The sequence below is a fragment of the Oryctolagus cuniculus genome, chromosome 1 (genome assembly GCF_964237555.1).
Source record: "Oryctolagus cuniculus chromosome 1, mOryCun1.1, whole genome shotgun sequence".
Classification (NCBI taxonomy): Eukaryota; Metazoa; Chordata; class Mammalia; order Lagomorpha; family Leporidae; genus Oryctolagus; species Oryctolagus cuniculus.
Genome location: NC_091432.1, coordinates 45,715,394 through 45,742,746, shown reverse-complemented (window position 1 = coordinate 45,742,746; position 27,353 = coordinate 45,715,394). Strand labels below are relative to the sequence as shown.

General features: G+C 40.7%; 2 protein-coding genes across 3 annotated transcripts in view; one reads left to right on the top strand and one right to left on the bottom strand.

The window, feature by feature from the left end:
- Window positions 1–27,353, top strand: part of NELL1 (neural EGFL like 1) — a 1,048,233-nt gene that overhangs the window by 1,663 nt on the left and 1,019,217 nt on the right. For both annotated transcript variants that reach the window (XM_002708986.5, XM_002708985.5), the window contains exon 2: window positions 6,639–6,767. In XM_002708986.5, the coding sequence (XP_002709032.3) occupies window positions 6,639–6,767 (129 nt within the window). The remainder of the gene's footprint in view (window positions 1–6,638; window positions 6,768–27,353) is intronic.
- LOC100344545 (protein SET) lies at window positions 20,832–22,407 on the bottom strand. Its single transcript, XM_002708991.4, has one exon. The coding sequence runs from the start codon at window positions 22,361–22,363 to the stop codon at window positions 21,494–21,496; it is 870 nt and encodes a 289-aa protein (XP_002709037.1). The 5' UTR covers window positions 22,364–22,407; the 3' UTR covers window positions 20,832–21,493.

Genomic DNA, 27,353 nt, shown 5'->3' with positions numbered 1-27,353 from the left:
CCACCGGGAGGGATCTAATACCTAGAGCATGCTGGGAGGAGTGAATCCCCAGGTTGGTGCAGGAGGCTGGTGCAGGGCTAGAGCTACTGGCTTCCAACGTAAAATCAAGCACTGGTTGTTATCTTACAGAGGAAGGGAGGACAGGGAAAAAAGCGACAGACCCTTAACATCCCTAAGCGCATATCATGACTGAGTGCCTAAATCCTTTGTCTCATCACTGCTTTGAAAAGTCGTCAAAAAGTGCCCTCCTCCAGAGTGGTTCCAGGACACATTGCTGGTGGAGGAGATCTTTAAGAACAGAGGGTCTTTCCCCTGCTCCCACACTCCATTTCCTTTAAATCTTGGAAAATTTTGGTTGTAGAAGAAGACTCACTCATATTTATTTATTCATTCAACAAACAGTTGAATGTCTTGCTGGGTGCCAGCATTGCTTCTGCAGAGAACAAGTTACTTGGTGCTTGCCTTCTAGGACTGTCTCTATCCAGGTAAAGATTGGAAAGGGTTTCCATTATGCAGTTTTGTAGGAAGAGGGGGTGGAGAGGAGGGAGTATATGAAGTTTGTGTTAAGGAAATACAGAGAAGAGGGGTGGAATTAATTCTGAGCAGGGCCATTGCTGGCCAGGGCAAGCTGTACTCAGGAAGTGATATTTCAGAATCGTTTCTTGAAGGCTTTCCGGGGAGTTTTCCAGAGGGACAAAGTGAGAAAACATGTCAGGCAGAGGGAACAGCTTGTGCCAAGTAAGAGAGCCATGGAAGGAGATGACCCATTGGATGTGGCTGTTACCTGGGGAGCTTGTGTTCTCAATGCTGCTTGGCAGTAAACACTGGAGGCTATATGTCCCTTCTACAAAAATTATCAGAGCAATCCTAAAGGGAAAGAGAGAGGAAAATTTCTCTCAGTTTATACATTTAAAATTTCTCATCGCTTTCAGGGGTAGAAGCAGGAGCTTTCTGTGGACACGCCTTTTGATTGTGCCTCACATCACACACCCCTCCTGTGCCTCACATCACACACCCCTCCTGTTCTTAGGTGGCAAAGGCTGGCTGGTGATTAGTTTATCAGGATCCAAACAGCTGCTTGAAAAAAGTTTATTTGTCAAGTGAGACAATTGTTGTCTGGGCTGTTAACAGTCTTAGATGAAATAAACATGTGGTTCACTTAGCAAGCTCCTCAGATATCACTGCCTTTGAATGGAAATGAATAGATGATATCAGGCACATTTTAATTAAAGCAAGACTGCAGTGCAGAAGCAGTTACATATGAAAAGATCTAATGATAGGTGTCATAATGAAGCTGCTTACATAGCCCATTGTTCAGGGAAGTTGTTTTAGAGTGCAAAGTGGAGTCAAGACAGGGGGCACTGTTCTGCAATTCTTGTTATTTCTGGGTGAAATATAATTATGCGATTTCCAGGTACATCACTAATCATGAAAATTTAAAAGCTACAATAATAGCAGTAATAACACACTATGTCTATGAATTTTCTCCAATGGCTGGGAACTGTAAATAATATGAAACTCAATGAATATTTCCCCATTGTTTCCTAGTTTGTTTTTGTCAGCAAGGTAGGGGGTGAAGGGAGTACTTGTGGTGCCCTAGGTGCCCAGCGAATGCCTTTTTCTGCCTCCTGCTGGAAAGGAGAATTTTTTTTTTTTTTTTTTTGTAGCAACTCCCAAGGGATTCATTAATTGTGACTTGAGTAATGGAGCTGTGAACATGAGCCCCCAGCTCCCAGAGATCATGTGAAATATTGGCCAACTTTGGACAGGTATAGAGCGTATCTTCAGGAAAATTGCTTTTGGGATATTAAGAACTGATCAAGTAGTTGTGAAATCCTGCTGTTAAATGAGGTCTTAGAACATTCTGCAGCATCATTTTCCTCTGCATGGACCAGGTAAACAGCTTCCACGATAGGAGATGAGCCGGATTAGACTTGAAGTGAGCTAGACCCAGGAGGATTTACTTGGGATCCTAGCTCCTGGGCCCTGAGGGTGGATTGAGTGGACTTTGGGCCTGTGGGCGGGGCCAAAGAGTGGCCAGCAGCAGCAGTGGCAGCAGCAGAAGTAGCAGCAGGTGTTTTGGTTAAGACAGAGTTCCTAGATCCCAGAGCCAAGCCTCAGATGTGTCTGTGACATTGATGTGCTGCCTTCCAGATTTAAACTGTATCTTCCCCAGGAGCTTTTTATCCTGCTTAATTCTAACTCCCAGCTTCGGCCAGTTGTAGAGCCATTATGTGCAAAGTAGAACACTCTAATGGACTTTCCTAGGAAAGGGCAGGAGCTCCATGCTTGGACAAGAAGCAGCAACATTAAAATAAAATTTTTTAATGGAACCAATACTCTCACATTACATAAGGTTCAGGAGAGGCCATGTAAATGCTGCCTTATTAATAGGTTTTCCGATTCCCTAGGCAGTGTGCAAAATGCTATCCTTTACACATCTTGCTGTTGGCACCAACATTTTCATTCTGAAGGGGACCAATTAGAGAGAGAGAAGAGAACGGTGTCTAGAAGCCGAATTGATTTCTTCTTTCTTGGTCTGTTTTTATGGAGTGTTTTCGTAACAAGAGTAGTAGAGTTATCTTAAAACCCGAGGAGCACCTTCTCTTGTGAGGGGCTGGGGAAGTGAATACAGATCGAATATGCAGATTTCACAAATCAAACCCAGGGAGAAAAGCCCTTCTAGGTCAATTGAGCATGGAAAGGGGTTGAGAGGAAGGAGGCCATCTGTGCCTTTTGTATGATTCCAGTGGAAATGAGGATCAGGGAGTGGGAATGGCTTGGACAAATAGTCTTATGAAAAGACAGATGAAGTAAACCCCAGCTGGGTACCACCTATGTTCCAGGGTGAGCTGTTAGAGGGCTCGTGGCATGGTCACCGAGAACTCATGAGTCTGGGGGGCAGGAATTACCATCTCCTTTCACAAAGGAAGAAATTGACTCTGAGGAGTGAGGAGCTGAACACAGAACACATGAACACAGAATTTGTATGGGGAAGAGTTAGGACTAAAACTGCCTTGAAGTGCAGTCTTCTCCCAACACTTCTTGGATTGAGAGTACTGTTCTCTTCCTTGGAGATGGGGATCCCATGGTAACACTGAGGTGTTTTCTCAGTTCTGCAAAGCCTATTAGGATGCCTTAACTCTACCCAGCTGCAGGGGTCCTCATCTGGAAGATTTGGGCTTCTTAAAAATAGCCATCATAATGAGTCTTAAGTCTCTGCATAAGTTAAACTATTGCCTCAACAATGCTGCATAGCAAATCACCCAAAAGTCTAAGGCTTAAAGCAATCATCACTATTTTGCCTCACATATAAGTAGGTTGATTTGGTGTTGGCTCATCTGTTGACTGGGCTCGGTTCTAAACTCAGGTAGGATGTCTGCCCCGTACGTCTCAGTCTTCTTAGACCTGTGGGCCACCAAGGCCAGGTTCCTTCCCTTTGGCAGAAGTACAAGAATATCAGCCCTGCTGTACAAACATGCTCAAGTGTCAGCTTGTGCAGTGTTACTAACATACTAATGGCCCATACAAGTTATATGGCTAAGCTCAGAGTCAAGGGATGGGGAGGTTTACTTTCACTCTAGTGGAAGGAATTGCAAAGCTGACAGCATAGGGTATCAACATGGTGTGTGTGTGTGTGTGTGCATGTGTAAAAATTTGGGGTTGATAACTCAGTCAACAACATTCCCTTTAGGAAGTTTCCTCGGCCTGCATGCCATCCTATACTCTCATGGCATCCCCAGACTTGCATGATGCTCTGAGGTCTTTGCATTCAAAGCAGTGATCATGTGTCCACTTATTAGGTAATTAATCGGGTCATAAATTCAGGGTGTACCATGTGTCAGATTCTGTGCAAGGCACTGTGGCTATGGGAATGCTTCCTTGCCCTCATGGCTAGCTAAGGGCACATTCCCAAGACTACTTTACAAATTCCTGGCCTGCAAAAGACTGGCTTGGAGGTCCTATGAGATCACCCTTGATTTAATTTCTGCCATAGAGGTGTAGAACACTATAGATCAAACTGAAATATTACTTCCTTTCCTGTCTTTTCAAGGTGATCACAGAACTGCTAGCATGGGAGCTCAGTTGGAGGAAAACAGCACCAGTCTCAGAAACAGGGTCTTGGTGCTGTGACTTGGACTGCTATAGCTCAGATGCACAGAGTAGGCTCTTTGTGAATCCTTGTGAATGGAGTCTATGTATGAGATAATCCGCATGAGGAAGGTATACAAAGAAAGTTAGATCATATTTTAAATGTAAATTGGAGGGATAGGACTTTGGCCTGAGCTGCCCAGTTGGATACTTGGATTCCATATTAGAGTATGTGAGCTCGAGTCTTGGCAGTGCATTTGATTGCAACTTCCTGCTAATGTGCACCCTGGAAGGCAGCAGTTGATGGCTCAAGTACTTGGGTCTCTGCCATCCATGTGGGAGACCTGAACTGAGTTTCTAGCTCCCAGCTTCCACCTGGCCCAGTCGTGGACTCATTGCAGAATTTAGGAAATGAACCAGTGAGACATTCTGTCTATCTCTCAAATAAAATAAAAAATAACAATAAAGTGTCAGAGCATATCACCTTTCCTTTACTTAAACATAAACCTCAAAACCCTCCAATGATATCTCACTGGAATTAGAACACCATCCATCTCCGTTGTGCATCACAAGACCTTATAAGATCTGGCATTTGCCTATCTCCTGACCTTTCCTGCCCGTTCTACTGCAGCTGCACTAGATATTTCTTTGCTCTGTGAGCACTCTGAGTGTGTTACTGATTTGCACTCACTGTTCTCTGGGCATGGAGAGTTTCCCCCTCAGATTTTACCCCTTTTAGTCATTCAAGTTTCAGTTCAGAAAAACCTCCTCCAACCCCTTATCTAGAATAGGCCCCCTACCCAAGTTGGTTTCTCTGCCATTACCCTGTTCTGTTTTCCTCATGGCATGTATGTTTTTTTTTTTTTTTGTAATTTTTTGATCCTTCTCCACCTCCCTTCTTCCATAGGACTGCAAGTTCTCTGAGGCCATTTCCTAGCAATATGAGTGTTCCATAGTAAATACTTAGCAATACCTGATAAAACGTTAAATGCAATAAGTACAGAGTGAATGATGGGAAGAGTTGTCTTTGGATAAATTGGTCCCATCACTGGCTGCATTTGGGAGGGGGAAAATTTAAACCTTCAGTTCAGGAGGCAAGGAGAAAACTGACAAAAGCTTAGAAGGCAGCCAAGTGCACTGTCCCTCCAATTTAACCTTTTTTTCTGTCTTGGCAATGACAGGTTTCAGCTCCAAAGTGCCCGTTCTGACCAATCTGTTGACAGAAGCCTAGATTGCTACAACAGCTCCTGTTTCCTAAAGGAAAAGAGGAAGGAGAGGGTGGGTTTCATTTCCCAAGTGTGTAGGGCCAGGGATGAAGGTGGGAGGACAGGTGAGGCTGTGATAACTCCCAGTGTCCTGATGAATATTCAGGCAGCCGCTGTGGGACAAATTGGGTGCAAGCTCTCCCGATCCTGCCTCAGCAACTGCATTGCCATCAGACGAAAGTTGACAGCTGTTGCTGATTAAAACATTTCCAACTGCGCAATCAAAATTGCACTATTGAGATGCTAAGTACAGATAGACCCAGCCTCCGTGAATAGCTTAAACACAGTCCCTTAGAGTGATCTCCTGCCATAGATATATAATTGGAAATCACTCTGTAGTCATGAATGAATCATTCATTCCGAACACCCCCTGGGTGAGAGACCGACATCCTGAGGGATCTGAATTTCTCAGATGAGGAAATAGGCGGCGCAGGGCCATGTTTCTCGGTGTTAAGGTTCCCTCCAACAAGAGTTGTCAAGGTATCTAACTTTCTACTCAGGAATCTCCTGGGTGGAAATGTACATCTGTCATTCCAGGGATTCTCTTTCCTGGCCTGTCCCTCCGCCACCTTTTCCAACAAGGACAGGTTCCCTCTCCACTCCCTTCTACTTTGTTACAGGTGATTGTGCCTGATTAATAGGGTATGTTCCATAGAGGTCTTTACTGGTGGTGGTGGGGTGTCAGATGTTGCTATTGTACCTGTCTCTGAGGCTTGGAGATCAAGGTCACAATCCTGTACACTCATTTTGCAAATAAAAAAGCTTAGAAAACTATCTTTTCATAATTTACCTGACAGTCATATCTATCCTGAGTTGAACTCATATGATGGCAAAATTTGACCCAAAACTGAGCTGTGGCTTTACAGTCTTTGTTTTAATGCCATTTTGAGGAAAACCTCATGCTCTTTACTCCAGAAACACTGTATTGGTTATGGGGTACTGATTCTGACTTCATTGGGGATATTGCCTAGCATGTGGTATGTAGGCCATGTTGCCTTTCTAATCCATGTTGCATTCTGAGTTCTGACATAGATTTGACACAAGGGTTTTGGAGAAAGGATTAGTCCTCTATAATGAGGAACAGGTGTGGGGAAAGAAACTCCACTACCCTTGGGTGATAGAGCATAGTTACTTTCCTTTTCTCTCCATGGAGAGAGTCTCCAAACACTTGTCACTGGCTCCCCAGTATCTCTTGCCACAGCACACCTCTGTAATCTCTGCTCTGCTACTGCTGCTGACAGTCTGCCTTTTAAGCTGAAACAGCTCTCTCTTCCTCTCCAGTGCTGGGCTTTGGGATGGACCCTGACCTTCAGATGGATATCATCACTGAGCTCGACCTTGTGAACACCACCTTTGGAGTCACCCAGGTGTCTGGACTGCACAACACCAGCAAGGCATTTTTATTTCAAGGTAAAGGCACCTCCTCCTTTGCATAGGGTGAAGGTTGGTGGGGAAGGGGCGGTGATCTGTCTGGGAAAGCGCTCTTCTGGTGAGTGTTGGGATCGGCTTTGCTGTTTCCTTTGTGCTACTACTGTCCTGCAGGGTGTCTGAGAGGCAAGAGGTGTCCCAGGAGTAGGAGGGAGGCACCAGAGGTACAGTGGGGAGATGTTTTGTATGACAGAAGACTATTTCCTTGGGGATTTTGGTGTGGATCTGAAGTGGAATGAATTTTGCAAAGCTCTTTGAAAGCTATTGGCCAGCATATTATTTTCACAGGATATTTCTTTAGCTATTAACTATATCTTTACTATAGCTATAGCTATATCCGTGGCTGTCACCTGTTGGGGAGGCCAAGAACACAGAGCTCGGATGATGCCTCTGGGCTGCTTTCTATTCAGGGTGTAGTTTACTTGGTTTTGCCCACTGTAAACTTGACACTGATTCATTCTGCAAGCATTTATGAAGGCAGTGTGGTGTCGTTCTTAAAAAGTGTGCGCTCGGGAGCCCTACTGCTTGTGGCTGTGGCGCTTACTGGCTTTGAGACTTTGGATAATTACTTAGCTTGATTGTATCTCAGGGTCCTCATCTAAAATAATCTATCCTAATAACAGTTACCTCATGGACCTGTTGTAGGATTAAAGGAGATCATCTATTAAACTGATTAACACAATGTGTGGGAGCAGGAGTTTGGGCAGTTATGATAGTTAAGATGTCTACATCCCTTATCTGAGTGCCTGGGTTTGATTCTAGGCTCGGGCTTCCAATTCCAACTTCCTATTAATGCAGATTCTTCAAAGCAGCGGTGATGGCTCAAGTGATTGGGCTCCTGCCATGCAAATTTTAGACCCTGGTTGATTTCCAGTTCCTAGCTGTGGCTCAGCCAAGCCCTAGTTGTTGTGGCCATTGGGGAGTGAACTAGCAGAGGGGACTGCTCTCTTTTTTTTCCTTGCCCTGTCTCTTGAATAAATAGAAAAAAAAAAAAAAGAACAGTGTGTGATACATCATAAATGCTCCATGAATACTATCATGTTGGAATTCCTTTGTGTCCTAGGCAACAACTAATAGTAGGGTTACCAGTACATGAGATACAGTCCCCGCTCTAAAATATGAGGAAAATAGTAATCGCATAGCAATTTTTGAATTATAATTGCATGCTTATGATGAAAGGGATGTGTAGGCTGCCAAACAAGAGTGAATTTTGAACTCAATGCATAGTTTTTCATAATATGAATTTTCCATGTACTTCTTAACACTTTGTCATAGACATGCTCCAGGGGCTGCCAGTGTGTTCCAGTGGATTAAGCCTCTGCTACAATTGGAAGCATCCCCTATCAGAGAGCTAGTTCAAGTCCTGCTACTTTGCTTCTTATCCAGCTTCCTGCTAATGCACTTCGGAAGGTAGCAGGGAATGGCCCAAGAACTTGGGCTTCTGCCATCCATGTGGGGAAACCAGGATGGAGTTTCTGGCTTGTGGCTTCTGCATGGCCCAGACCTGGCTGTTGGAGCCATTTGGAAAGTGAAACCTCAAATGAAAAAATCTCCTTTTTATGCCTTACAAACATACAACTCTCTACAACAAATATTTTTTTGTACTAAAATAAACAGCTTTTAATTCAATTTTCTGCAAGCTTTTGGAAGTACCCTTGCACAAGGAGAGCTGATTAATTGGGGTAGGAGATGGTGGCAATCAGAGAGAGCTTACCTTGACATAGTGCGTGTCAACCGAATGCCTGGTATAGAAAGGGTGAGGATCCTGAGCATTTTGAGCTGGGGAACTGGATGTATTAAGTATTAAGGCAGACATTAACAGAAAGATATCTGTTGGTTGGTGAGTAGCTGGAGAGGTGGGAAAGGGCTAGGTTTCACTGGATGCTATGGGCAGAGCTGATTCAGCTAGTGTGCATGTGTTTGGATATGTTGGTGATTTATAACAAGTGTCCATTCTTATAGGTAGGAAGCCATGTGCTTACTTGTTTTTAACTGTTGTTTCTATTACCCCTGCCTAGGCCACATTAATGGCTTTGTGTTTTATTCTTAGAGCAGTAGGGGTCTTTGTAGAGGGTAAAGCAGGAGAGAGAACTGGTTAGATCCATACTGAGCAAACTTGGATAGTCCTCTATGAGAATTCCTAGCAGGATACTTTTAACTCAGCCTTTTATGAAGATAAGAGAAGGATTATCTTTTTTTTTCTAGATGGTAAAGAGACTCCCCCCTTTTTTATTTAAAGATTTACTTATGTGAAAGACAGAGTTACAGAGAGAGGTCGAGACAGAGAGAGAGGTCTTCCACCTGCTGGTTCACTCCCCAGATGACTGCAATGTCTGGAGCTGCAATGATCTGAAGCCAGGAGCCAGGAGCTTCTGCCAGGTCTCCCACATAGGTGTAGGGGTCCAAGGACTTGAGCCATCTTCTACTGCTTTCCCAGGTCATAGCAGAGAGCTGGATCGGAAGTGGAGCAGCTGGGACTAAAACTGGTGCCCCAACGGGGTGCCAGCACTTCAGGCCAGGGCTTTAACCCACTGCACCACAGCATCGGCCCTGAGAAGGATCATCTTAGAGGGTCTGGCGCCGGGGTGCAGTAGGTTAATTCTCTGTGTCTCTGGCATCGGATATGGGCGTTGGTTCTAGTCCTGGCTGTTCCTCTTCAGATCCAGCTCTTTGCTATGGCCTGGGAAAGCAGTACAAGATGGCACAGTGCTTAGGCCCCTGCAATCATGTGGGAGACCCAGAAGAAGCTCCTGGCTCCTGGCTTTGTATGGTCTCAGCTCCAGCTGTTGCAGCCATTTGGGGAGTGAACCAGTAGATGGAAGAACTTTCTCTCTCTCTCCCTCTCATTGTCTGTAACTCTACCCCTCAAATATATAAATAAAATTTTTTTAAAGAGAAAAGGATTATTTTAGAATGACTGAAGCATCATTATGGAATGAGATTTACCTATCTACTGTGTGGATAGGCTTATTAATGATATATAGAATATTTACAGGTTTTATGCTGTGATATATGACTACAAATGTGTTAATTTCCACTAATTCCTTTTTAAGGAGTTGGTAAAGTGGTTAAGCTGGCTATGGTTAAGAGAATACAAACTGGACGACTTTTCTCTTTGCTTTGTGTAGGGCTGCTTGCTTACTATTGCACGCCCTGGACATTCTCTTTCTGAGGAAGGCTGTTGACACTCTGAGGATGGAACTACTGTGGAAATCTGGACTGTAGACTTCAGGAGGACAGGTGTCCTGCCTGTCTAGACACTCATAGATTCCCAGAACCACCTATTGTGCATGGCAGATAATAGATGATTAACAAACATTTTGAATTGAATTAAGTTTTCTTGTCCTATGTGCTCTATGAAAGACTTACAGCCTGCTTTATTCATCATTCATTCATTGATTTACAAGTGTGGGTCCCTTGGGCTGGAACTCTGCTCTCTGGGTGTTCTCTGTTTGGACAACTTGTCTCTGGGATGTCTATGGGGCTGCAGCAACAGGAAGGGGTTGGCAGCTTCTTTGGTGGGAAGAAGAATTTCCTTATGACAATTGGACTCAGGAGGACTTTCCCTTATGTCTTCATCCACTATGGTTACATTTGGCTCATCCACACAGTCCAGCATAATCTGCCCATTTTATTTATTTATTTAAAGATTTATTTATTTGAAAGAGTTACAGAGAGAGAGAGTGAGAGACAGAGAGACAAATCCTCCATACACTGATTTACTTCTCAAATGACCAAAACAACAAGGACTGTGCCAGTCTAAGGCCAGGAGCCTAGAACTCCATTTAGGTCTCCCACATGAGTGGCAGGGGACCAAGAACCTGGGCCATCTTTTGCTGCTTTCTCAGGCACATTGGCCATGAGTTGGATTTCAAGTGAAGCAGTAGGGACTCAAACCAGTGCTCCTATGAATGCTTTGGTTGTAGACAGGGGCTTAACCTACTGTGCCACAACACTGGCTCCTGAGCTCCCCAGCAAAATACCTCTAATAGTATGTGCAAGTCCCTTTTGCCACCTTAGGTAGCATATTCACAGATTCTGGAGATCAGCACATGGACCTTGCCATTGTTTGAATATGATTTGTTCCTACTGAAACTGATGTTGAAATTTAATTCCCATTATGTGATATCAAGAAGTGGGACCAGGTGTAACCTCCATGAGGTGATTGGATTCACTGTCATGTATGGATTAATGGGTTCACTCATGTCATTAGTAGATTAATAGGTTATTGGGTTAATGCTGTTATCTTAGGAATGGGTCTAATATAGACGCCAGTTTGCTAAATCTCTAGTGTGCTTTCTGCTTCTCTGCATGTGATACCCTGTATACCTCAGGACTCTGTCAGCCATCACCAGATGAGGCCCTCAACCTTGGAACAGAAATATGAGCCAAAATGAAGTCCTTTTCCTTCATAAACTACCTAGTCTGTGGCATTATGTCATTAGCAACAGAAAATGGAGTAGACAAGATATCCTGAGGCAGCATTATTCTGCTTCCCTCAAAATCTGCCCTCTGGCCCCAAACATCCATTTCTGTGCCATGTGCAACTTATTTTCTCCACATCACAGTATCTCAAAGTCTTAATTCATCACAGCATCAGTCAAAAGTCCAAAATGTCTTCTAATATCTTTAGTTGAAAATTTCTGAATATCATTATCTAAATCTAAATCAGTGGGTGGGTGAGATTCTGGGTATTATCCATTTTTGGGCAAAAAATATTCTTCTATCTGTGGACCTGTGAATCTGGAAAACAAATATTCTGCTTCCAGTTATGGACATTCAGAAGACAAAACGCAAAGAAGAAAATGGTCCATTTTGACACCTAGTGATACAAATTCTCTTGGATGTCAAGACTTGTGAATAATCTGCTGCCCTTTGGGCTTGTAGCTAATTTCTTTGAGACATCTTTCTTTATTCATGAAGGATTGTGTTTGCACTTGAATGGTTTTATTAGCTTACTTTCTGCCTGTAGAATTTTGGAAATTTGTCAATCCTATTTCATTTTGTTCACTGCCATCCCTTCAGTGCAAGTTAGCAATGTTTCTGTTGGAATAACCCTCTTAAGAATCCTTTTAATTAATTATTTTTTTCCACTGTAAAGTTACTCTACTAACCTACTTTTTTCTTTATTTTTTAAAAAATTGATATAATGTGAACAAATTTCATGTATTTTATATATAGATATAGGAGCATAGAGATAAATCCCAACCTATCCACCTTCTGGTACTTATTATTCCCACCTTCCCTCTACCTTACTTTCTTATTTTTTCTTTTAATTTTTAAATATTTATTTATTTATTTGAAAGAGTTACACACAGAAAGGAGAGGGAGAGAGAGAGGGAGAGGGAGAGGGAGAGAGAGAGATCGATCTTCCATGTAATAGTTCACTCCCAATTGGCTGCAATGGGTGGAGCTGCGCTAATCCAAAGCCGGGAGCCGGGAACTTCTTTCAGGTCTCCCTGGAGTGGACGTAGGGGCCCAAGGACTTGGGCCATCTTCCACTGCTTTCCCAGACCATAGCAGAGAGAGCTGGATTGGAAGTGGAGCAGCTGGGTCTCAAGCTGGCGCCCATATGGGATGATGGTGCTTCAGGCTAGGGTGTTAACCCGCTGTGCCACAGCACTGGCCCCTTTTAATTTTTACAATCACATACTTTAAGTTTATTTTATAATCATAAGCTTAACTCTCCATAAGGAAAGAATTCAACAAAGAGTAAGATGAAAAATACCACTGTTCCTCAACAGTATAGACAAGAGCTCTAAACAATAATCAAATCTCAAAATGTCAATTTCACTCATAGACATCACATTTTTTAGTACTCTATTAGTTATTACGGATCAAAGATAGCATGTGGTATTTGTCTTTTACAGACTGGATTATTTTACTAAGCCTAGTGGTTTCCAGTTGCATCCATTTTGTTACAAAATATAGGATTTCATTTTTTATTTCTGAGTACTATACCATAGTGTACATATATCACATTTTCTTTATGCAGTCATTGGCTGATGAACATCTGGGTTGATTCCGTATCTTAGCAATTGTGAATTGAGCTATAATAAATGTGGGATACAGATAACTCTTTCATATGCTGATTTCATCTTGTTTAGGTGAATTCTCAGGAGTGGGATGGCTGGGTCATATGTTAGATCTATTTTCAGATTTCTGAGGAATTGCCATAGCATCTTCCTTAATGGTTGTACTATATTATATTCCCACCAACAGTGGATTAGGGTACCTTTCCCCCTATGTTTGCACTAGCATTTATTGTTTTTTGATTTCTATATGATAGCCATTCTAACTGGACTAAGGTGAAACCTTATGTAGTTTTTATTTTCATTTCCCTGAGAGCTGGTGATCCTGAGTATTTCTTAAGGCATCTGTTGGCTATTTGAATTTTTTCCTTTTAAAAATGCCTGTTCATGTCATTTGCCCATTCTTAACTTGATTGTTGAATTTATTAAGCTATTCATAGATTCTGGATATTAATCCTTTATCAGTTGTATATTTTGTAAATATTTTCTCCTATTCTGTCAGTTGTTTCTTCACTTTGTTAAGTGTTTCCTTTGTAGTGCAGAAGTTTGTTAGCTTGCTGTAATACCATTTGTCTATTTTTGCTTTGATTGCCTGTGCTTCTGGGGTCTTTTCCAAGAAGACTCTGCCAATGTCAATGTCTTGCAGAGTTTCTCCCAAGGTTCTCCTCCAGTAATTTGAAGGTATCAGTTTAGAGATTTAGATTCTTGATTCATTTTGAGCTGATTTTTGTATAAAATGTAAGGTAGGGGTCTTGTTTCATACTTTTGCGCATGGAGATACAATTTTCCTATCATCATCTATTGAGGAGATTGTCCTTTATCCAGGGATTTATTTTAGCTCCTTTGTCAAAATTTGTTGGTTGTAGATGCATGAGTTTATTTCTGGGGATTCTATTCTGTTCTATTAGTCTTCGTGTCTATTTTTTTTAAAGATTTATTTATTTATTTATTTATTTGAAAGTCAGAGTTATACAGAGAGAGGAAAGGCAGAGAGAGAGAGAGGTCTTCCATCCAATGGTTCACTCCCCAATTGGCTGCAATGGCTGTAGATGCACCGATCTGAAGCCAGGAGCCAGGAGCATCTTCTGAGTCTCCCACGTGGGTACAGGAGCCCAAGGACTTGGACTATTTTCCACTGCTTTCCCAGGCCATAGCAGAGAGAGCTGGATTGGAAGAGGAGCAGCCAGGACTTGAACCAGCACCCATATGGGATGCTGGTGCTTCAGGCCAGGGCATTAACCCACTGTGCCACAGTGCCAACCCCCTACATGTCTATTTTTTGCCAGTACCAGGCTGTTTTGATTATAACTGCACTGTAGTGTGTCTTGAAATTTGGTATTGTGATGTGTCCATCTTTGTTTTTGTTAAGATTACTTAAGGTCTTTAGGGCCTCTTGTGTTTCCATATGAATTTCAGCATTGTTTTTTCTAGATCCAAGAAGAATCTCCTGAGTATTTTGATTGGGATCATATTGAATCTGTAATTTGCTTTGGGTGATATGGACATTCTGTTGGTATTAATTCTTCAAATTTATGAACATGGAAGACTCTTCTATTTCTTTGTGTCTCCTTTTATTTTTCTCTTTAATGTCTTTTAATTTTCATTGTAGAGATCTTTGACCTCCTTGGTTAAATTTATTCAGGTGTTTAGAGATTTTGCACCTACTGTGAACAGGACTAATCTCATAAGTTCTTTCTCAGACAAAGCATTATCTATGTACACAAAGGCTATTGATTTTTGTGTGTTGATTTTATATCCTGCAACTTTTCCAAACTCTTTTATAAGTTCCAATAGTCTGTTATTGGAGTCTTTTGGTTTTTCTCTATATGGATCATGTCTTCCGCAAGTAGGGATAATTTGACTTCCTCCTTTCCAATTTGTATCCCTCTGATTTCTTTTCTTGTATACAGATTTGGCTAAAACTTCCAAAACTATATTGAATAACAATTGTGAAGGTGGGCATCCTTGTTTGGTTCCAGATCAACTTTTTCCTATTCAAAATGATGATGGCTATAGGTTTATCATATATTGTCTCAATTGTATTAAGGAAATGTTCCCTCTGTATCCAATTTGGTTAAGGTTTTTTTGTTTTTTATCATAGAAAGATGTTGTATTTTATCAAATGCTTTCTCTGAATCTATTGAGATAATATGATTTTCATTCTTCAATTTGTTAATGTGATGTATCATATTTATTGATTTGCCTATGTTGAACCATCCCTGTATACCAGAGATATATCCTGCATGGTTCAGGTGAATGATCTTTCCTATGTGTTGTTGAATTTGATTAGCTAGTATTTTGTTGAGGATTTTTGCATCTGTGTTCATCAAGGATATTGGTCTACATCTTTATTTTTTTTTCCCCTGGTTTTGGGATTAAGTCGATACTGGCATCACCGAAGGAGTATGAGAGGATTCTCACCCTTTCAGTCATTTTGAATAGTTTGAGAAGAATTGGAATTAGTTCGTTAAAAGTCTGGTAGAATTCAGCAGTGAAGCCATCTGGTTCTGGGCTTTTCTTTGTTGGGAGGCTGTTTATTAATGGTTCAACCTCTGTCTTGGTTATTGGTCTATTTAGGTTTTCTATGTCTTCAAGAGTCAATTTTGGTAGGTTTCATGTGTTCAGAAATTTATCCATTTCTTCTAAATTTTCCAATTTGTTGGCATATATCTGTTTATGTAGCAATTCCTGATGATTCTTTTTTATTTCTGTGGTATCCATTATGACATCATGTATTTCATCTCTGATTTTATTAATATGGGTCTCCTCCCTTTTTTTTCTGTTAGTTGGGCCAATGGTGTTTCAATTTTGTGTATTTTTTTCAAAAGACCAGCTCAACATTTCACTGATCTTTTGTATCATTTTTTTAGTCTCAATTTTATTTATTCTCTAACTTTAATTATTCTTTCCTCCTACTAAATTTGGATTTGTTTTGTTCTTGTTTTTCTAAGTCCTTGAGATGTGTTGTTAGATAATTTATTTGATGCCTTTTTAAAAGATTTATTTTGTTTATTTATTTGAAAGGCAGAGTTACATGGTGGGGGGGTGGGGAGGGAGACCGAATCAGAAAGAGAGAGAGAGGTCTTCCATCCACTGGTTCAATTCCCAAATGGCTGCAATAGGGCTGGGCCAGGCCAAAGCCAGGAGCCATGAGTTTCTTTCAGGTCTCCCACATGGTTGGCAGAGGCCCAAACACTTGGGCCATCTTCTGCTGCTTTCCCAGGTGCATTAGCAGGGAGCTGGGTCAGAAGTAGAGCAACCAGTACTCAAACTGGTGCCCATATGGGATGCCAGCATCGCAGGCAGCAGCCTTATCCACTATGCCACACTTCCAGCCCCTAGTTGATGCCTTTTGAATTTCTGGATGTAGACACTAATTACTACAACCTCTCCTCTTCACACTGCTATTGCTGTATCCTATTATAAGTTTTGATGTGTTGTCATCTTCATTTGTTTCCAGGAATTTTTTGATTTCCTTTTTGATTTCTTCTGTAACCCACTGTTCATTCAGAAGTCTGTTGTTCAGTCTATATGTATTTGCATATTTCTGGAGTTTCTTAAATTGTTAATTTCCAGCTTCATTCCATTGTAGTCAGAAAAAAATACATGGTATGATTTCAGTTTTTTTTTTTTAATTTGTTGAGACTTGCTTTATGGCCTAACTTAAGGTCTATCCTAGAGAAAGTTCCATGCACTGATGAAAAGAATGTGTATTCTGCTCCTGTGGAGTGAAATATTCTGCAGATATCAGTTAGTTCCATTTGATCTGTACTGTTGATTAGCTCTATTATTTCTTTGTTGATCTTTTTTTTGTCTAGTAGATCTGTCTACTTATAAAAGTTAGGTGTTGAAGTTCCTCATTATTGTTGTATTGGAGTTTGTATCTCCCTTTAGAGCCATTTTCATTGATTTTAAATAGGAAATATGCATTGGATGCATATACTTTTCCTATAGTCACATCTTCCTGTTGAATTGGTCCCTTAATCATTACAGAATATCTTTCTTTATCCTTTTAATATTCTTTTTGTGTTAGTCTGTTTTGTCTGATATTGTATGGGTACTCCAGCTCTTTTTGACTTTCTGTTACCATGGAATATCCATGAAACACCTCACAGGTTTAAGTGGACACCCTATCCCCTGCCAACACTTTGGGCCAGACTTAAAGTCAGTGGGGACTATATATTTACCCCTCAGATAAAACCTCCTTATCATTTGCATGCAAGCCATGGCAGTCTGTACTTGTCTTTTAAGATGGTGCTACTTGGAATTGGTCCTCTGCATATAAAGTCAAACTAAAAATGAACCATAGCCAGCGCAAAGGCTCAATAAACTAATCCTCTGCCTGCAGTGCCGGTGCACTGGGTTCTAGTCCCGGTCAGGGTGCTGGATTCTGTCCCGGTCGCTCCTCTTCCTGTTCAGCTCTCTGCTGTGGCCCGGGAGTGCAGTGGAGGATGGCTCAAGTACTTGGGCCCTGCACCCACATGGGAGACCAGGAGAAGCACCTGGCTCCTGGCTTCAGATCAGCGCGGTGCACTGGCTGCAGCGCATTGGCTGCAGCGGCCACTGCGGGGTGAACCAACAGAAAAAGGAAGACGTTTCTCTCTGTCTCTCTCTCTCACTGTCCACTCTGCCTGTCACAAAAAAAAAAAAAAAAAAAAAAAAAAAAAAACCCATAATGAAGAAGGAGATGAGAGGAAGAAGGAGGTGGGATGGGAGTTGGGGGGAGGGTGGGGTAGAGGGGAAAGAACCACTGTATTCCTAAGGTTGTATCTATGAAAAAATGCATTTATTAAATAAAAAATAAATAAAAATAAAAAAGATAAAAAAACCAAAAAACCAAAAAAATGGTGCTACTAAACTCTGGGAGCCCTTGTAGGGGACATGTGAAGCAGGCAATGTGCTCTGGCTTCATGGGTGTAGGTGGGCACCCTCCCCTCACTAGCATTCCTGGCTGCACTCAAAATCTGTGCAGGCTACAAGGTTCTCCCTCAGGCAATATCACCAGCAACACAGGCTGCCGGAGTCTCCTTTCATTTCTCTTTAAGAAGATGGCATCTCTCCTCGATGCTGATTCCCACGCTGGTAGGAGCAGAACAGGGGAGCACCACTTAACTTTTCCTTGGCAAGTATGGCACTCCGCAGGAGTCGGGGAGGGGAAGGAAGCAAGGCGCTTTCGCTGCTTCAAGGTTGGCCGTGGCTCAGACCCCAGTGATCTCCCCAGGCTAAAGTAAAAGTAAGTGGGTGACTATGGAATTCTCTCTGAGCTAAAACTGTGAGCAGTGGATTACAAAGCCATTTCTTCCTACCTTGTGGAAGGAATTATTACATGCAGAGATGCACAGATAGCTACCATTGGATTTTGGAATAAGAACATCAGAGACTCAGGCAATATTGGACTCAGCTTAAAAATTGGTTTTGGGGGCTGGTGCTGTGGTATGGTAGGCTAAGCTTCCGCCTGAGATGCCAGCATCCCAAATGGATGCCAGTTGGTGTCCTGGATGCTCTTCTTCTGATCCAGCTCTCTGCTTATGGCCTGAGAAGGCAACAGAAGATTGCCCAAGTGCTTGGGCCCCTGTACCCTTGGGCGAGACCCAGAAGAAGCTTCTGGCTCCTGGCTTTGGATAGGCCCAGCTCTGGCTCTTGCGGCCATTTGTGGAGTAAACCAGCAGATGGAAGACCTTTCTTTATTTCTCCCTCTCTGTCTGTAACTCTACCTCTTAAATAAATCTTAAAAAAAAGAAAAAGAAAAATGATTTAAATATTCTCTTGGGCAAAAGGAGGCTTTCTCTACCATGCTTTTCCTCCTGAATCCTCACTAGCAGAGTTGTTAGCATCCCGATTTCTACTAACAGTCTCTTTAGGACAATTTAGGCTTTTTGTATCATGTTCCTTAAAGTTTTTTCCAGGCTCCACACATTACTCAGTGCCAAAGCCTCTTTCACATTTTTAGGTGTGCATGTTTGTTACAGCAGCATCCCACTTCTAGGTACAGAAAATATGTGCAGATAGTAATAAATTTAGTAACTTGAACAAATTATCTTACTGTTCTGGAGTTCATTGTTTTACAATGAACTTTACGTGGCTGAGATCAAGGTGTTGGTAGAGCTGTGTCTTTTACAGCTGACAGAAGCTGCTCCATTTCTTGTTTTATGGCTTCATCACTCCCCTGTCTGTTTCTGTTATCAGATTTCCTTTTGTCTCTGTGCTTCTGTCATCACATTGTCTTCTCTGATGCTGACCTTCTACCCTCCCCTCCTTTTTTTTTTTTTTTTTAAAGACCCCTTACCAGGGCCCATGTAACCATATGGGTCCACTGAAATAAATGAGAGTAATAGACTTGTCTCAAGATCTATCACTTCATAGTCTGTTTGTCATGTAAGTTAGCATATTTATAGGCTGGAGGGTTTAAATGTGGACATCTTTTAGAGACCATTATGTTTCTATGACATATAGTATGGCTACCCTTTTTTGAGCAGAAATATGAAGAATATAATGTTTCCTAAGTACTCCAATTAATCTTCCTTTCAAGTACAGTACTGTCCAATAGAAAGTTATTGTGGGCTGCATCTTTAATTTTAAGTTTTGTGAACTGCATTAAACACGTAAAAAGAAACAAGTGAAATTAATTATACATACTTTTACCCAATATACCAAAGAAATTATCATTTCTTTATTTTTAAAGATTTTATTTATTTATTTGAGAGGTAGAGTTAGAGACAGTGAGCTGGAGACACAGAGAGAAAGGTCCCGCCTCTGATGGTTCACTCGGCCAGAGCTGTGCTGATCCGAAGCCAGGAGCCAGGAGCCTCCTCTGGGTCTCCCACTCGGGTGTAGGGGCCCAAGAACCTAGGCCACCCTCTACTGCTTTCTCAGGTCATAGCAGAGAGCTGGATTGGAAAAGTGGCAGCTGGGACCAGATCCGGCGCTCATATAGGATGGCTATGCTGCAGGTGGAGGATTAACCCACTGCGCCACGGCGCCGGCCCCAGAAATGATCATTTCAACACAAATTATTTTAGCAGATATTTAACATTCTTTTACAGTCTTCCAAATTAATTTGTATTTACAGTTAAGATGTATCTCAAATTGAATGTTAACTTTTTTCTATAATATTTGATATGTATTTCAATTTCATTAAATTGAAAACTGGAAAGCAGATCTACCAAATTTTTCAAGCATTTAATTAACATTTTGGGCTGTATTATTGAGGTAAAATTGAAAAATTAGGTAATTTTGGCATACAAATTCACCTGTGAAACCGTCACCACAGTCAAGATAATGAACATAGCTATCACTCCAAAAAGTTTACTCTTTTGCCCTTCTATACTCCATCTCAAATACCTCCCCACCTTCATTCCCAGAAACTACCTATTTTCTGCCATTATATTATATATAAAATATTACTCATATATTACTTATTATATATTATATATTACTTCACATTGTATAGATTTTTATATATATAAAATCATATAATATGTGTTTTTCTTGCTGGTATCTTTTCCCTCATACTTATTTTGAAAATTTAAAAAAAGATTTATTTATTTATTTATTTTAAAGGCAGAGATATGGGGGGCGGAGAGAGAGAGAAGCTTCATCTGCTGGCTCACTCCCCAAATGACCTGAACGGCTGCAGCTGGGTAGATCAGAAATCAGGAGCCAGGAGCTTTTTCCAGGTCTCCCACATGGGTGCAGGGGCCCAAGGACTTGGGCCATCATCTACTACTTTCCCAGGCCACAGCAGAGAGCTGGATCGGAAGTAGAGCAGCTGGGACTTGGGATAATGGCACTGAAGGCAGAGGTTTAACCTTCTACGCCACAACACTAGCCCCCTATTTTGAAATTTAAATGTACTGTAATACGTAAAATGCTTTTCCCAAAGGCAGTGTATAGTTGAGTTTTCCCTTTTAATCAGTAAGACAATCTGTCTTTTATATTAAGTCATCTAGATGATTTACATTTACTATGATTGTTGACATGTTTATATATATGTGTGTATGTATGTATATACACATTTTTTTTTTCATCATTAGGAGAGAATTTTATTTAAAAGTGTCATCTTCAACTGCAAGGATGTCCGTTAAACATCACAATTAAACATGCCAAAGGAGAAGCCATGTTGTCAAAATGCCCACTTAACCCACCCAAACATCTCAAACCCACCCTTTGCTGACCTTCTATAACCCCATTTTTTTAAGGTTTTTTTTTTCTTTTTTTAAACAAGAGAAAGTAGACAGATACATGTTGGTAAATGCTAACTGTCCGTATTCACATAGAGACACAGTGTAATCTCTGAGCCCAATATACAGAGAAAGGAGGAGAAAAGCTAGAATTCTATGCACTACTACACAGGGGCCTGGCACCCTCCAGAGCCGGGAGCAGGGGGGTTTCTTTTTCCCGCAGAGCACGGTGGTGTTGATTCCATACAGTTTTTGTCGAGACGAGAGGGATAAAATGAATTTGGAACAGAAAGGGGTAGAGATTCTTTTCCCATTGCATTCTGCTTCAGGTATTTTCCCCACAATAAGGTGAGAACCATGGTGTAGAGAAAAGAGACCTCAAAAACAGGGAGACTGAGCACAAGAGGGAAAAAAATAAAAAGAAGACGGCAATTTGCTCCCAGGGACTGGAGAAAATTAAAAAAAAAAAAAAGTTGGAATCCATCAGTGTTTTCTATTAGTCATCTTCTCCTTCATCCTCCTCCCCTTCTTCCCCTTCATCCTCATCCTTGTCTTCCTCCCCTTCATCCTCGTCGCCTTCCTCATCAATGTCTTCCAACCCTTCTTCTTCTTCATCATCATCATCATCTTCTTCTCCTTCCCCTTCTTCATCATCCATATCAGGAACCAGGTAGTACTGTAATGGATTCGGCCAGATATCATCCTTGATGACCTCTCCTAACTCATCCGCACCCGCGTCAGAATGGTCAGTGAACCAGGTGAAGAAGCTCTCTGGCTCCTCGTGCTGCCTCTTCCTGCTGGCTTTGTTCTGCGTTTGACTTGAACGTTTCGTCAAATCCTTCCCAGATTTCCACTTGATTTCGGTGGACTTCGAAGACGGGTCACCACTCTCATTCAGATGGAATTCTTTGGAGAGAACTTTATTTTCAAAGTAAGGATTTTCATCAAAATAAAAATCTATTCTGTAACCTGATTTAATATCTTCAAATTCTGTCACTTCCACTCTGGTCAGATAATGCAGCGCCTCTTCATCCTCCTCCCCAAGCAGTGCAGACACTTGTGGATGGTTGACAAATGTTGTTACCCAAAAATTTGGGATTTTGGCGATCAGTTCTGACCTCTTCTGAAAAAATGGTTGGCGGAGTTTGTTATATTTCTGTTCTACTTTCAAAATCTCCTCACTGGCTTGTTCATTAAGTCTGTCTATTTCATTTTGTACTTCATCAATATGTTCAATTGCTTCTTGTTGTTCTTTTTCTCCGGTCAACAAACCCCGAGAGGCCGATGTGTCCGCCGGCCTCGGGCCAGGAGCTGCTCTTGGCTTCTTCGCGTGAGGAAGGAGCGAAGACGGGCGCTTGGGGGCCATGCTCCCAGGAAACGCTGACCCCAGCGCCGGGCAGGAGGAAGCTGAGGACTTATATACACATTTTTTAAAATTTTAGTTCTCCATCAACATTTAATAATGATTTAGAATATATATACATTGAATAATGATCAACTCAGGATACTTAGGTTATCCATCATCCCAAATACTTATAATTTCTTTGTGATGAGAACACTGAAAAGATTCTCTCCTACTTTGAGATATATGATATATAATGTTTTAATTGCTCTCTTTATAATGGAACAGCAGAACATATTCCTCTTATCTGCCTATAATTTTGTATCTGTTAATCAGTCTTTCCCCATCCCTCACTCTCCGCTTTCTTTTCTGGCCTCTGATAGCCACTATTTTGCTCTTGACTTCTGTGAGGTGAACTTTTTTAGATTCTACCTGTGAGTGAAATCACACAGTATTTGTCTTTCTGTGCCTGGCTTCTTTCAGGTGGTCTTCATGTCCTTTTCATGATATTTAAATTTATCTTCTTGCTTTTTGTTTTCTACTTGTCTCACCTATACTTTTTTCTTTCTTTTTCTTTTTTAGTTTACTTTTCTTTCTATCTTCTTTTGGATTAATTAATTGAACATTTTTAAAAATTCCATTTTATCTCCATTGTTGGATCATTAACTATAACTCATTGTTTTGGTATTTTAGTGATTGAATCAGGGTTTATAGACGACATCTTTAAATTATCACAATCTAGCTTCAAGAGATGTTTTGCCACCTTATGTATATTATAAGAATATTTTAATAGAATGCTTTTCTGTTCTGATCTTTGTACTATTATTGTCATACATTTTTTTTTTACTTATTTTACAAACTCCAGACCACTGTTAGTTAAATTCAATAGGTCCACTATATTTAAAAGTATTTAGATGAGGAAATGTAGCATATATTTATGTTTATCCATGGATAGATACTATTTCCTGTGCTTATCATTCCCTGTGTAAGCCTGTTCTCCCATCTCATCCTGCCTGAAGGACTTTCTTTAATATTCTGACAGTATAGGTGAACTGGTTTTGAGTTCTTTTAGATTTTGTATGGCTGAAAAAAGTTTTTATTTTGAAATATATTTTTGCTGACTATAAAATTCTGGGCTGATAATTTTTTTCTGTTTAAGATGTCTTCTCACTTCCACCACTTCTAACAAGCGATCTGTCATAACTGGTCTTTGTTTCTCTGTAGGTGATTTAACCATTTCCCCTTGTTTTTAAAAAAAATCTGTTACTGATTTTGAACAAGTTCAGTATGATGTTCCTTGGTGTATGTTTTGTCATGTTTCTCATCTATAGGATTTACTGAGTTTCATCAACTCTGGGAAAAATTTGGCTGTTACATCCTCAAATATGTATTGTTTTTTTCTTCTCTATTTCTTGTTTGGAGACTCCTGTTATGTGTAAATTACATTGTTCCATAACATACTGACATTCTCTCTCTTTAAAAATTACTTTCTTTTTTCTCTGTGCATGATTTTTGATCATTTCTACTCTATGCCTTCTAGATCATGAAGCTTTTTTTTGTATTACCTGTCATTGGTACAATAGTTCCCCTTTATCCATGGAGAGTAAGTCCAAGACCCCAGTAGATGCATGAAACCAGAGACAGTACTGAACACCATGTATATTATGTTTTTTCTAACAACTATATACCTACTATAAAATTTAATTTACAAATTAGGCACAGTAAGAGTTTAATGACAATAATTCATAATGAAATAGAAAAAAATTAAAAACATGCTATAGTAAATGTTATATGACTGTGATCCCTTTCTGTGAAAATGTCTTAATTCTCCACTGTCCTATAATAATATTTCTGGACTGTAATTGTCTGTGGATAACTGAAAGCTTGGGAAGTGCAACTGTAGATAAGGGGGAGACTACTGGATCACTCAGTATATTTAAAAATGTTATTTATTGCAGTTTTATCTATATAAGTTGTTCGACCCTGTTAAACATCTCCTGTGACTCTCACTCTTAGAATATCTGGAATACAGTTATAATCATTATGTTAATATTCCTGACTGTAACTTCTAATAATTGTGTCTGTTCTGGTTCATTTTTGATTGATTAATTTTCTCCTCTTCCTTGCATGTCTGGTAATTTTTTTCTTAAAGATTTATTTATTTATGTGAAAGGCAGAGTTATAGAGAGACAGAGGCAGACAGAGAGAGAGAGAGAGAGAGAGAAAGAGAAAGAGAGAGGGAGGGGGGAGAGAGAGACAAATCTTCCATCCACTGGTTCACTCCCCAGATGGTTGCAAAGGCTGGAGCTGGGCTGCTCCGAAGCCAGGAGCCAAGAGCCTTGAGACTCCTCTGGGTCTCCCATGTGGGTGCAGGGAGCCAAGGACCTGGGCCATCTTCCACTGCCTTCCCAGGCCATAGCAGAGAGCTGGATAAGAAGTGGAGCAGCCAGGACTGGAACCGGCACCCATTTGGGATACCAGCACCACAGGAGGCAGCTTTACCTGCTATGCCATAGTGCCGGCCACCACTTGTTAATTTTTTAACTGAATGCCAGTTATTGTGAATTTTATGTTTTTGATACTGGATTTTTTTTTGTATTCTTATAAATATTCTTGAGCTTTTTTTCTGGGACACAATTAAGTTTCTGGGAAAAAAATCCCATCTTTTAAGATCCTTTTGAGGAGTTTTAGATGTGCCAGAGAAGTGCTAGTGCTAACAGCTGGAGTGGAGCTGATCATTTCTTGAGCTAAGGCAAATCCAGTGCCCACTACCCAGAGCCCCACCAAGCACAGGATTCTCCGGTTTGACAGCTGGGCACAGGCACTGGGCCTGTGTTTGTCTTCTGAGCAGCTCTCATCCCTTGGGTAGTTTTCTCACATGCATGCCCTGATCAGTATACTGATCAGTATACTAAGCTGAGTACTGATCTTGAGGAAGTCTGCAGTCCCTCTTTGTTCTGCTGTCTCCTCGTATGTCTTCTGTCGTGTGAAATCTAGTTTTTTTTTTTTTCCCCATCTCTCCAGACTCTCTTAATTGAGACTTTGAGCTTTGCCTAAGCTCCCCTGTCCTATGCCTCAGCCTGGAAACTTCCTCAGAACAGCAAGCTGTCGCCATTGTAGCGCTCTTGTCTTTTGTGCCCCATGTTGCAAGGGTTACTGCCTTTCATTGACTGAAGTCCTGTGTCTTGAAAACTGCTGCTTCACCTAATATTCACTTTAAATCATAAATAAAATTAATTAAAATTATGTACAATTAAAAAATGGATTTCCTCAGCTACACTGGCCGTATTTCATGTGCTCAGTTGCTGTGTGTGGCTAGGAGTTACCATATTGGATAGTTAAGGCCGAAAGAGGCTTAGAGGATTTACTTCACCACAGCTAAGTTCATATGAGTAAGCTACAGAACCTTATCTTTTAAGGTTAATGCATGATAGCAGCCAGCAAGCTACTTAAGCTCTCTACCTCAAAGCACTTCCATTTACTCACTGGTAACATTGAGGTAATAATGGTACCTACTCTATATAGTTACAGTGGAGATGGGATTAATGAATACTTACAAAGTGCTAGAGCTATACTTGGTGCCTGGTAAGCTCTCAGGAAAGATGAGTGCATACATTTTAAAGTACTATGGAGTAGCTTTGGACTTTTTCAGGTGTATTATCTACCTTACCAGTTAATGTCAGATTTTAGCCTGAAGAGGTAGAGTAGAATAATAAGAAAAGCAGAAGACTGTGGAGAGGTAGAAGATTAGGGCTCAACAGATTATGTATTAATCTATTTCATCTGTGTTAAAACCATATTAAAATAATACTGCCTCCTTATATCAGTAAGTAAATGGAAATTCTTTGAGGCAGTGTGTAAAGAAGCCAGTGGATATGTCTCTTAATGTCTTCAAATCTTGGTTTCCTTACCTGGAAATAGGAAGAATTAAATGTAATTAGATGGCAAGAATTAAATTGAAGTGTGTGAAAAAACACTTTCACAGGTGTAAAAAGCAAGTTATAATCCTTCTATTCAGTTTTGTTTCTTCCCACATCTTACCATCCCATGTCCAACTACAAGTTGATGTGTGTTCAGAAGATGAAAACTTTCAATACTTGCCTATTAATAATGTTAATAAACAAGTAGAAAGCTCACTTAATTGGAATCATTTCTGCAATTCTAACTTCAGAGCCTAGTAGGATTTATTTGGGGGCTAGCTGTCTTTAGAGTTATCTTTGTCATGGCTGTCTTGGTGTAGTGCAAAGAATCAAATAAATAAGACTTTTATTCTCTTGTGCCTGAAACAAATTCTATTTTATTTAATATTATGGATGGTGTGGGAAGAATGAGTGGCTATGTGTAAGACTGGCTTAGATCTTATCTAAGCCAAAAAACATCTTATATATCAGCATTAAATTTTCAGACATTATTTTGGAATACCTCTTTTTGGCTTTGAATGTGACTCAGAGAAGATCTGAGAGTTGAAAACTATACTTTTCTCTGACAATGTTTTAGTGTTAAGTAGTTGGGAGAATGTGCCCACTGGTGTTTCACTTATAAAAGTGAATTAGAATATGCATGAGTGTATATTCTTTAATGTACTGCTTTGTTTCTGTGCCAGAAAAGAGCTACTTTTCGGGAGGTTTATTTCGAAAGAGTTTCTAAAGAAAAAATGGACAGCATCTTTCAAGTAGCTTGTTTTATGTGACAAGATAGAACAAAAGCTAATGTAGTCTACTTGGAGGGGAGGATTCAGACAATTAGCATCTATTTGCATTTTAGGTTGAGCCAGATATAGCAGAAGGCTAAGGGACTAAGGCAAACCTTGGAGCCAGAACAAAGTTCCAGTCAGAAGAGCAAATCAAACATGACCTCAGCTACTCTAATGCAGAGGAGAAGAGAACTGGCTTCTGGTTGGTTGTGGATAAAGTCCTGAGAATGTTTCTTCTCTCTGGATGACGTGGGGAAGGCTCTGCAGTAGAGGTGCCACCTGAACCAGACCTTTTAAATGTGAACAAGAATTAAATATGTG

Excerpts from the sequence above, each read along its gene's own strand:
- LOC100344545 (XM_002708991.4), bottom strand. The coding sequence starts at position 22,363 with ATGGCCCCCAAGCGCCCGTCTTCGCTCCTTCCTCACGCGAAGAAGCCA.